The sequence below is a fragment of the Gymnoscopelus microlampas genome (assembly GCF_963454915.1).
Source record: "Gymnoscopelus microlampas genome assembly, chromosome: 13".
Lineage (NCBI taxonomy): Eukaryota > Metazoa > Chordata > Actinopteri > Myctophiformes > Myctophidae > Gymnoscopelus > Gymnoscopelus microlampas.
The window spans coordinates 38,511,875-38,524,574 of record NC_139950.1 but is presented as its reverse complement, the minus strand read 5'-3'; the positions used below and the strand labels follow the sequence as shown (position 1 = coordinate 38,524,574).

The 12,700-nt window shown below is 39.3% G+C and overlaps 1 protein-coding gene across 5 annotated transcripts in view; it reads left to right on the top strand.

The window, feature by feature from the left end:
• The first annotated feature begins 3,301 nt into the window (after nt 1–3,301).
• dst (dystonin) overlaps nt 3,302–12,700 on the top strand; it is a 146,955-nt gene continuing 137,556 nt past the window's right edge. For 3 of the 5 annotated variants that reach the window (XM_084076801.1, XM_084076800.1, XM_084076809.1), the window contains exons 1-2: nt 3,302–3,484; nt 3,794–4,007. In XM_084076801.1, the coding sequence (XP_083932927.1) occupies nt 3,473–3,484; nt 3,794–4,007 (226 nt within the window). In that variant the 5' untranslated portion in view covers nt 3,302–3,472. Of the gene's footprint in view, nt 3,485–3,605; nt 3,668–3,793; nt 4,008–6,361; nt 6,415–12,700 lie in introns of those variants that run through there. The other 2 variants (XM_084076792.1, XM_084076796.1) reach the window with 2 other exon arrangements.

Genomic DNA, 12,700 nt, shown 5'->3' with positions numbered 1-12,700 from the left:
CGGTCATGTCATCCTCCACCCACTGAGATTGTCTTACTTGGGTGTGGGCGTCGGAGCCCGGCTGGGGGCATACAGAATTGCTCCCACCCCGTTCTGCTTCTCGTAGGGTTTCATGGAGCCTTGGTGAGCCAGACAGGTGCATGTTCTCCCAAATACCGTTGCGGCGGAGACCCCGAATAAAAGCCTGTTTCATTTTGTATTAACTGTCTATTTGTTATGGTCCTTGCAAATAATTACCAATTAAAGGTTGAAATATGGTTATTGTTATTTTTGCTCAGATCAATTAACTTTATGATATACTGTACATTATTAGTACTAAATTAAGGTTTTGATGCAAATACAAAATAAAAATGTATGCACCACTATTATGTCTAAAAATATAAGGGCAGGGTTTGAATCAGTAACATTTGTAGATTATTATAACTTAAAGGGGAATACCACTCATTTTCAGCATTGAACTGCTAAAAAACATTGTCTTTAATACACCCGAGCTGTTGTGTGGAAATAAGAAAAAACTCCCCCCCCCCCCCCCCCCTCTATGTTGCCTAGAACTGGATAATTGATTGAGGTCATGTGATCAATGACATAGGCAAGGTGTACTTTTGGCTCTGCCCCCTCAGCCAAAAGTACACATTTCTCAGATCAAGTATTGTTATCACTGCAACATTATGTTGCACACTACAGTGTTGCTTTCTTTTTCTCAAAGCTTCCCAAACCTTTATTTTGACACATCCTTGCTGGATGTCTAAACGAATGTGGTGTTTGTTTGACGCATGACCTTGTTTTGCAGGGCTTCAGGCATAGTCCGCGCCACGCCAGAAGGAGCGCACGCTCTCGGATTGTAGAGGAAAAGCCAAATCTGGTCGAAGTTCCCGAAAGTGACCCAGATTCGTCATCATCAGTTGCGAGGAAACGCAAAGTGAAGAAGAGAGTGCTTCCAGAATTTTATCAGTCTGTTCAAGTCACCCCTACACGAAAACCTGTAGGTATTCCCCTCATCTGTCAGTGTCACAGCTGGCCAATTAGACTAAACATGATATGCATGTTACTTCATAGATTAGACTGAGGATTGATTGATTGATTGATTTAATACTTTATTAGACAGAAATGTAAACGGGACCAGGTACAGTCAGACATTTGAGCTAAAAGGATAATACAAAAAAGTCCTGGGGACTTGTTTCCATTGTGGTGCTCCTATGTATTCAATAATCATCAACACAGCATACAAATAACACCTATAGGATAGTAATACTAATTGTTTAATGTGTAAATCTGCTCAATTTTAGGTTGCCAAGATATCATTAATAACTCACTTCACTGTGTAGCATCAGCAGTGCATGGGTAAAAGAACAATGTGCAACTCCACAACACTGCAGTTTGCATCAGATTCATCTGTTGCACTATTATTTTAAGCATAAGGTTGGGTGTTAGGATGGGGCCCCTAGGTTCAGCCTGAATGTAAAATGTTACATATTAATAATGATTAACATGCATTTTGGGTTTCCAGAAGAAAAAAAAAATAGCAATATAATCTTGCATTTGGACCTCATATTAGGCTTGCTTTGCTTTGTGTTTTTGTGTGTTTTTTTCCCAATGTGGGAACCCAGTTAGTGGGTTACACCAAATTATACAATAGAATGTTTTCACAAGAGTATTCAAGCGTTGTTTTGAGAGACAAAGGACCTTTTCCATACATTACAGTATGTAGGCTAGTCATTGAATGAATATTTAGAAATGTTTTATTTTATGTGTTTCATAATATTATCATATAATATTCATCTCCAAAATGAGTAGATTTACATGACAAGTTACTGTTAAAAGTCAAAGACCAATGCCAATAGATTGTTTTGATTGAAACAAAAACAAAAATCCTGTGGTAAACAATATTTGTGAGCATAAACATTGTGGGATTATGGGAATAATCAGCCAACAAGGTTTGTTTCTGCTATTACGCTACATTCAAATATTATTTATCTTTATTATCATTGTAAGAATTATGGGTTAAAGATGTGCTTCCATTCCTGTAAAAACCCACCTTGTGTATACTGTCAAAGAATCCATAAGGTTATCTTCTGTCCACAGAAATCTAGCAACCCTAGACTTATCTAGACTTTATGATGTCAAGAAATCCAAGAAGTCCCTATAAAAGGACATGTTCATATTCATAAAGGAGGAATTAACTTTCCAGGACCATGGGAAACTACTGCTTTGTAACTAGCAAATGAAATCAAATCCTATTGTATTATATCCGCCACCCCTTCCCACTCCCTCAGGTTATGTCAACACATTGCAGTGTTTATGTTGAGTTGCTCAATCTGAAATGTATCAAGGTGCAGCAGACGATGATGACATGAGCTGACTCATTTCCTCATAGGATAAGACTATTGTTTGTAACATTTTAAGTCAGAGAGAGTCACAACCTGACAAAACATCACAGAGCAACAATAATAAAACATCCAGAAGGCAAGGTTTAAAGGTGCTGTAAAGGATATTTTGTGGTTAAAACTAAAGTTTTTTTTTGTTAAAAAGCTAGACTGTTCATTGGTCTCCCTGTCTCTCCAGCTCTTTAACAGAAACTACATTTTCAGGTGGGTAACAAATATCATCCAATCAGGACAGAGAACCCCACAAAGATCAGCTTGTGTTCCAGTTCCAGTTTTGTCTGCTCATGTATTTGTTTCATCACTTTCAACTTTAACTTGTTTATCCTGTATCCTGTATGAATTCTGTCTGCTGGTTGGATGAAATTGCTATCTGAACATATGTATTTTCTGTTTATTTAAGACCTGGAGAGATGAGAACACCCCTGTTGTTGAACAAACACTCAATGATTAATGGGAATACAGAACAGAGATATTTAATACTTATTTTAACAAAACAAATCATTCACAGCATCTTTAATATAGGAATGCAGATTATTTTTCAGATTATTTTGGTGCTTTTATAGGCAACATTGTGAAGTTAAATCCTCAGTGTTAATTTATCCATTTGAAACAGAGGTGTGGAGTTAAATTACATTGAACTGATGATTTTACTGTGTAGGCAGGCTTGTAAGACAAATGTCATCATCCAGGCAGACATTTTCCTGCCTTTGAGGTTTATTATACAGTAGCAAGCACAAAACATCATCTCACAGGGAGGGATGGCGCTGTCGTTGCTGAAGCAACTGCTGTTGTTTTTTTTTACTCTCTTCCTGGGCTAGAATATGACGCGCAGCCACACAGACACGTCCAGGCTGCTCCCTCCATCATCGTCTCTCTTGGTAACAGGCTGCTATATGCGCTCAGCTCTCTGTCTCTCTGCTGAACGGACGGACTGACATCATCCTGGTTCAAACAGGGATGAACTCATGGTCATCGATCGCATCCCTTTGAAGGGCGTGGCGCTGATTTTAAGTGACATGCAGATGTTTGTCTGGGGGAAGCTAATAATGACAAGCTAATAAAGGACATTTCCCATCCGACAGGTCGCAATGTACACAACGGTAAGTCTCGTTTTTCACCTGGCGGGGGAGCTAGATAGGCTGCGATTGATTCCACATTGCATTTTCGCTCAATTGCTTTATTGTTATATCATGGATCGCTGCGAGCTGGTGGTTTATGTCACGAAGCTTCCTTACAGCACCTGAACGGGCATATATCCTGCTCATTAATTTGTAACCGCGATGGTGAGAAATGATTTCCTTTGTATGACTGTGTATTTATTTATTTTCATTTTCATTTCATTTGTTTGCGAAACCAAAAGACAATCGTTGTTTTGTTTGTTCACCCCCCCATTCTATTGTCTCTGCCAGAGCTCCAGTTCAGGGAACCCTTCCCTTCACTGCTCCATGTCTTCATCGGTGGATTTCTCAGACGAGGATGATTGTAGCGTTAAATCTGGGACTATATCGCCGGCACCCGGGGACACGTTGCCCTGGAACCTTCCGAGACACGAGCGCTCCAAGCGAAAGATCCAGGGGGGATCTGTGTTGGACCCGGCGGAGAGAGCCGTGCTCAGGATCGCAGGTGAGTGTCGGACCTCCCAGGGAGGTGAAATAGCATAGGCATCTGTTCTGTAAGACATGATGAACCCATGTTGACCGGAGTCTAATCTGAGCCTAAACATAACCTTCCAAAAGACGACGACTCTGCTGGCTAATTAATTGAGGAGGGTTTTCCAGTCATATGTTAGGATCCTATTATCAGTTGAATTAAAGACTCCGTGAACTCTTGGTGAACTGATTAGACGCTCATAAATGTAGATAGTAGGCCTGCTGCATTTCCACAGAAATTACACAATTTCATGGTGAATGTTTATTTATTTTTTGGGGGCTGATGGAATTTTTGCGAGTTTTAATTTTGATTGATTGATTTAATACTTTATTATTAAGTTTGCAATAATGGTGCTAAAAGATAACACAAAAAGCCCTGAGGGCTTATTTCCATTGTGGTACTTTGTGATATTTTCTATTACAAGACGAAAATGACACATATTGCAAACCCATCGGAGATCCACGTTGACGTTGGCACTGATGAGGCAGTGTATGAGAGACAGCTGTGGCTGACATCTGTCTAGAAAACAAAACACGGAATCGGATACATTCACTGAAAACGTTTTGTTTACAGGAATCTTTATTGCACGTGTGTGTGTTTACTTTGTGGTGTAAACATGCAACAGTGTATCAGCTCAGCCTCAGCGGTTGCATTGTAACACCAGACAGTCAGACACAGAATCACAGACAGTCAGTGGACGTTGTGAGACGCTGTTAAAACGTGCACAGCAGCACTGCTGGAGTCAGTGTGGGTTCATGGGCGTAGCCTGCATAGGTCTGCGCACCACGTGACGTCTTGGAATATCATTTTTGTGCACTGTCACACAATAATATATAGGATAGGATGGCTATAGGTACAACAGATGTAGGTTGAGATCTGGAGCATCATTTCGACTGTCTTGTATGCTTGATTGTTTGTTTGTTTTTTTTGTTTTTATTTGTATTGTTTCTTTCAATGTGAGTGTGTAAACACTGGGACGGAAAGCCAAAATATTTTTTTTTAAGGTTTGAGATATTTGAGATGCATAAAGAAGTGGTAGTAGGACCTGATAAGTTTTAACAAAACTTCTTCCTACTCCTTTTTTGAACATGGAATATAATTTAAGGATGATATTAAGATAACTTTGGCGCTGTTTTTTAAATCTAAATATTCCCTTTTATTTCCTTTGTCTTTTTCTAATTTAAATATGTTATATGTTCGAAAAAATCAAATACAAAAATTAAGAATCATTGAAATAACACAGGATTGTTCATGCTGTTGATGTGTGACACAAAGAAAGACACATGGACTATCATTTGTTATTTATTTTGTATTATGTTATTTATTATTTATATTTATATACCATATATTTATATATAATACATATTTAAATATTATGTATTTATATTTGTATTAGTTGTTTATATATATATTATGTTTTATTATATGTTTATTTATTTATAAACGTATTCTGTCCAGTCCAGTTGCGTCACTCACTCCCCGTCGGGCGTGGGAGCTAGAGAGGATGGGAAAGCCTTACCTCGTCGTACGACGGCGTCGCTGGTCGGGAAAACAAGCAGATCTACAAGCGCGCAACACATGGTGGACGCTACGTGCTGTGGGCTTGTAAATTTGCTGGTATTTTGGGAGAGCGACGCCGTCGTGCGACGAAGTATAAAATCAAAGCTTCACAGAGAAGTCTCTCTTTATTGGACGAGACTTGGATAGGGAGGGGCTATAGGGGCGTCTCCTTCAGCGTTGCCAGATTTTGCGAAAGAAATAAGCAACCAGGTCTATGAAAACGAACCCAAAAAAGCGACTATTCGAAAATAGCGACTATTTGAAAATAGCTGATCGACAAAAAAGAAAAGAAAAAAAAGATATTGAAAAAATAGGTAATTTTGGGGGGAAAAAGAAACATTTTAACAACTCAAATCTTGTATGGGGGCCGCAGATGGGGGTTAAGGGACAAATATACATTTTAACATGGGGTCCTTGACATCAAAATGTTTAAGAACCACTGGTTTAACAACATTAGGAACAAGCCCAAATAAGCAACAACTACACTTAAGAAACAAGCCTAAAAAATCCCGCAACCCACCAATATTTACAAGTGACTTTACAGAAAAACAAGCCCACAGTCGCTTATAATAAGCGGACATGGCAACCCTAGTCTCCCTTGAGAGGAACAACAGCGCCGACCACTCTCGTGGTGTCACTCCCCACTCCCCGGCCCTGCGCTCAGCTCACTGACCGGCCACTGTGGGACTGGTGAATGTCCAGTTATATGGAGCCCCAGTAATGGCTCACAGCAGCGGTCACTCCACGCCACTGGCTTACATGGTTGCGGACGAAAAGGAATATCTCCAAGCGTATGAGGATGTTCTGGAAAAATATAAAGGTAGGATGAAACACATGTGTGTGAGAATCTACTGTAGCTGTCATTCGTGATTAGACGATGAAGTAATTGCCTGATTTCAAGCCGGGCACAATAACTGTCTGTATTAAGCCCCCCTTTCTCTGGAAACGACCCTGGTCATAGCTCTCTATCTATGCCCTTATCTAGGAAAGTCTAAATATCTTTAGCATGACATCATATTTACTCTATTTGGGATACAATGACTTAAATAACCAGTTGAATATATTCAAATTCAACATTTTGATTTGATTTGATTTTGAAAAACTGAGCTTAGTTGAAATAGCTTTTGGAAACAGTTCAATCAATCAACACCTGTGATGTAAGACTATATCATCATTGTTGCCTAAAGAGGTAAAACAGGTTCAAAACATTTTTTGAACAAGAAGATTATGTCTGACATCTATAATCTATTTAATAGTCTATGGTCTGAGCATCCTCTTCATGTCACATATATTACTCTATTAGTATATCTTTAGGATGGCCATGTGATAATGAGTTCAGTAGAGTTGGTGTGTCAATGTTTTACTTGTTGTTGAACCAGTCTGTGTGGTGGGTGACAGGAGAGACTAGTCTAAAGACACACAGGATGATTATTGGTCAAATTACTGGCAGCCAGCACTGTAGATGATATGAGGTCACATACTGTAGCTCTGTTCTTCTTTCCATTCATCCCAATGATGAAAGGAAGTCTCAGCTTGGAAATTCAGAATGTGTGTTACAGGAAGGCATTCTCTCAGCTGCTCTCTGACATAATCGTGCACACACATCCCACCCAGGACGCCTACCGTATATGAACATTGTTTGAACTGGATCGAAGCTGACGGCGATAATTGTTAGACTTTCAGATTCTTCCTTTTCCTCTGTGTTTAAGAGAGTAACGAAACAAAAGATGTGGATAAACTGAATGACATGTTACATTGAGTGAGTGTGGAGGTCCTTCAGCTGTTTGGTATTACAGCCAACACAGACAGTCAGCTGTGGCTGCGGCTTAAGTGCCTCGAATGAATCATATGATGTAGCATGATTTGGAATCTGTGACTGTTGTCTTCAGGCCTTTGGCCTATGTAGACAATGAGTTGGCTTATCGTTGGTGCTTGCCACTGCTGCAAAACATATTTGCTTGGATAATAACAATACACATTTGTACATAACATATTTGTGCAGTGTTTGTGCTGTGTTCAGTGTGTTGCAATTTTTCATAGGATTTTTCTTTACAGTACATCACATTTTAGCTGTTGTGCTGTACGTTGTGTGGACTTTTCCTAAATATTCAGAGACATTTTGATTCAACACAAGTTGTTGAAGCATGCACAGCAATCAACAGCTTGCCTGATTGACAGCTGTTTCAACCTTTTTTGCCTTTTGATTAAATTGTTTGTATTGTTGTAGTCACAGTGCAGTACTTACATCTTGTTCAGTAAACATAAACGAAGCAAGTTCTTGGCATTTTATTATCCACATCAATTTTAGGATATTATTCTGTCCTTTTCCTATATAAATCTCTCATAGTCATAATATTGCTATTCAGCCGTACAATAATTTGGTCCCCACTCCTTTGGAGTATTTGTCACTGTATATTTGCAAATACAGTGAAACGTGTCCTCTCCATTTAACCCATCCTAAGTAACAGGAGCAGTGGGTGCTACGGGGACAGCGCCCAGGGAGCTGTTGGGGGTCAAGTGTCTTGCTCAGGGACACTTCGACACATCGAACAGGGGCCGGGACACGAACCGGCGACCCTCTGTTTACCAGCCAGCCTCTATAGCCATCTATGGCGTACCAATGGCCAAAACAGTTCATGTGTGATTTTAATAGTTTGATAGTCTTCATTGCCAAACTTGGACAAACATTGTTCAGATACAGTATGCATGTTTGTTGTCGTATGTGTTAAGACTCTTAAGCTTTTCTCCATGTGATACCAGTGAGAGACATATCTTCAACAGATTCCAAAGTAAACAGAGCTAAACAAGCAAGAGTGAACAGTACAGTAGGAAACAACAGACTCTTTTGTATATTTATTTTCATGCCATCTCGCTTTAAAGGGATAGTTCACCCCCAAAATGACTTTTTTTCTATTGATTAGTCACCCCATGGAGATTTGAATTCATGGATCTTTTTTTGTTTTTGTCGAATTCCTAAGCCAATAATTTCATGACCGGCAGCAGTTCCTGTAGGAGACACAAAGAGTCTCCTTTGTGTTTCCTACCGGAACCCTGCCTACCGGTCCGCTGGTCATAAAATTATTGGCTTAGGAATGCGACAAAAAAAATCCATGAATTCAAGTCTCCATGGGGTGACTAATAAAAAAGTACTATCCCTTTAAGAGGCATGTGCAACTGGATTTGTGTTTGATCTTTACCTGTAACCAAGTGGTCGGTCAGTCTCTTCTTGGTCCAACATTTTCAAGTGCTGCCACAATACAAAACCCATTGATGGATATCTCTGCGTCCAGATTGGCTGAGAACATTTTAATATGGATCTAAATGTATGGGAAGACATGGCAGACTTTGTAACTATTACTGATAATTAGTACTTAACAACATTATTTTTTTTAATGTAACGCATGCTCCTAATACATGCTAGTAGAGCAAAAGCAATGGGGTCAATGAAAACTGCAGTTTTCATCCTCCAGAGACCATTAATATGCTCAACAAGTTACATTATAGATTAATAAACATGGAACCTACAGTATAGGCCAAGTGAGAGCTGGTCACAGCTTATTACTGGATTGTCTGCTTGTTTTTGTTCAGTTCTGGCCTTGATTTATGCTTTAATTTTGAGACCACTGTAGAATTTGTGTCAGTTTGTGTGGCTGCTTTTCCCATTAATTACTTAAGCCCTATTTTATACATTGGCTATTTGAAAATAGCCAATGTATATAAATCTAAGCTCACGTGTCACATTGCAACGTGTTTTGAAACATTCTTAAAATCTTTGAAAATGTTTGAAAAATGGAAAATGTTTCGCCTATAAATTACATGCCCAAAACAGGGATGTCAGGGTGAAAGTGGTTAACAACCATGTATTCTTTAATTTTCTACAAACCGGTATCAATGGCTTGACTTTGTCCCACTGGCACAAAATGTGCTGTATCTATCTATCTACACATTGTTATTATAAAAAAGACAACATTGTTTCTGTTGGTCATTAGGCTACTGGTATACCTGCTAGCTGTGTTGTATTAGCGGTGAGACCTAACAGTATGTACTGTAGTTCTTACAGCATCGCTAAGAATGCAGGGATAATTGGGCATTGGAGTTAATAATACACTTTACAAGGGTTTGCCTTGGGTTGGTGCTGAAATGAAATACAGGCTGTACAAAAGAGATTTGAGGACTGGGTTGCAACCATCTTTGAAACATACAATAGCTGTGTGGCACTGGACAGTACTGGGCTGGTTATATGGGATCATGGTGTTCCAGCTAATGTTTTTTTTTTGGCACACTAAGGTAGAATTACTAAATCCATTACAGTGATCCAAACAATAGATCACCCACTTTCATTAAGGGTGCGTTCGGAAATTACGCACCGGAGCACACTCGCCTATTAGTTTGTATTGGCCAGTGCGCTCAGTGCTGTATTTTCAAACGCACCCCTAGAAAGCTTTAAAGATGTATTATTATTGAGGCGAACATTAGACGTTTCACTCAGTCATCTCCTCTAACATTTAAAATTTAACCTGTTAGTTTGAAGATGTCACATGGTTAAAATGTCTGTATAATACTGAAATAATGTATTTGCCATACATATTAATAATAAGTATATTGTAAATGAACAAATTGATTGATTGATTGAAATTTTTATTAGGCAAAAGAATTTAAAACAACACAGTTACTTTTATAATGCTTTTGTCTAAAAGGTCCGGCCAAAAAAGTCCTTGCGGGCTTGTTTCCGTTGGGGTCCTTGAATTAATTTCATAGACATATATAGTAGCAACCAAACAGTTCAAAAATCAACATAAGAATACAGAGGGAAAAAAATATACCATTATGTACAAAAAAGGCATGAGAAAATAATAAAAAAGAAAAAGAAAAGAAAAAGAAAAAAAACATTATAAAATAAAATAAAAAGTATGTACAAAAAAAAGGGGGAGGGGGGGGGCTCGTCTGTCTACAGGGAAACTGGTACTAGCTCCTCTTTAGGCCTCCAGAAAGATGAGTTTTTAGGGCTGTTTTGAATGAGCCCAGCGAACTGCATTTTTTGAGGGATGGGGTTAGACTATTCCATTCCTTGGTGGCAGTGCTATAGAAGGAGAATTTGCCCATGTTTGTTTTATGGGTGGGTGTTACCAGATTGTTGTTTACGCTCCCTCTAGTTTTGTGACTGTGGGTGTCACTAACTTTTTCGAGGTACTTATACAGATATGCGGGTATAGGGGGCATTTCGGGCAAATCTGCATTTACAATTTTGAAGACCAGTCCCATTTTTAATTGTATAACCCTGTTATATAGGTAATATAGGTGCTTAATAGGGCTTAAAGAGAAACAAACATTGATAAGGCTAGCTTGACTCGTATTTATCACACTATCTGTTTAAAGTTGCATCTGGAACTTATGTTAATGAATAAAAAGTTATTTTAACCAATCTTTATAGTAGAGTATTTCAATACAATACAACTAGCACACTCTTGCAGTGATTGGGGTTGGTCTCCCTTCTCTTCCATTGATACATTTAGGCCCTGGTGTCGGGTAGGACACTTACTGATGGAGAAGTACTGTAGCACTGCCTCAAGCTCATAAGCGCAATGTCTCCCTGGGATTGCCTCTTGGCTGAGCAGTATGGCTGGTCTCACGTGGGAGACCTGGGTTCTTATCCTGGGTAGGACATAAAGGTTACAGCTTTAAAAACAATTGTAGCCTGCAATTCTCCAAGAGACCAGAATGCACACCACAAATATCTTTATATTCCGAAAATTAACTAATTCAGTAATAAAGCTCAGTTCCCGGGTGGAATACAATTGCATAAAAACCTTATAGAATATCACATAGTGTAGCTCCTTGGACAGACCTCTCTCAAAGGAGGGGTTGTTTGATATCTAATCTTCTGGATGCCAGAACAGTCTCATCATTTGTATATTCTTTTTTCTTCCCCTCTAGAAAGGGTGTGGTTGGTTCTGTGTTGAGTTTCTCCCTGCTATCAAATCATGATGGTCTGTGTATATAAAACGTTCGCCACTGCGAGTAATGTTGTATCTGGGAATACCGGAAGAAAGGCATACTAAATTGTCAAAACTGACCTTTACATACTTAATTATCAAAAGCAATGAGGAGCTGCTAGCAGACAGCATTGTGTTTTGTGCACAGTCACTGTCTTTGTCCATGCTCCTGGGCTGTGCCCAGCCCTACCCCTCGGCTGTATGTCGACAGCCCACTCATCACATTCGAATGGCCCAGTGGCCCACACACACACACAGCACACTCTCTCTATGGAGCTTGTCTGTTACTGTACAAAAGACACTTTGTGTCAACACCATAAAATCCTCAGCGTTTAGTTTAACTCTGATCATGTATTGTAATGTTCACCATCTGAGTTACAAATAGATAAATTAACACAGAAGATTTATTTCACTGTGTGTATGTGAGCTGCATCTAAGTCCCAGATATTGTTTGTGTGCTATCATCAAGTCAACGGTGTTTACATGATGTTTTTGTTTTGTCTTTTCTATGAGATACACTGTAAGTGTAATTATTGTTATTATTTTTACAAACTCTACACGTTGTAACGGGAGTTGCCGACAGATTCAGCTACGGAGCTTTGAATCTGTTTTGAGAGATTATATTAAGGCTGACTCACTTTAGCAACCTACTGCAACTTAGTTATTTCGTGTCTGTTAGCAAGGAAGCTTTTATAAGGAAGGGGCGTACTGGACGCCGGGGATGCGCCATGACACTCATGGGTAGCAAACTCGCACCGGAAGTTCGATGAAATACATTGCAGTGAATGAAGCCGGCTGGACCAGCTCATGAACAAATATTATAACGATTGCGACCTTCGTCATATAATCGGTTCAGCAATATAAAAGGAGATATATCACAAGTTGTTTTCTAATCACTTTGCTTTTCGATGTGCACAGTACATTTTATTGAGGCATCTAAACAGCAGCAGGTATCGTTTCTGGTATCGCGAGATTTGGTTGGCAGACAGGAAATGGTGGACAGTCTCGCAATACTTTGGCTGTTCAGAAACACATATATACAGTGTACACATCGAAAAGCAACACAGCAGAAAACAATGTGTGATAGGCCTTCTTTTATTTTCTTGAGCCGAG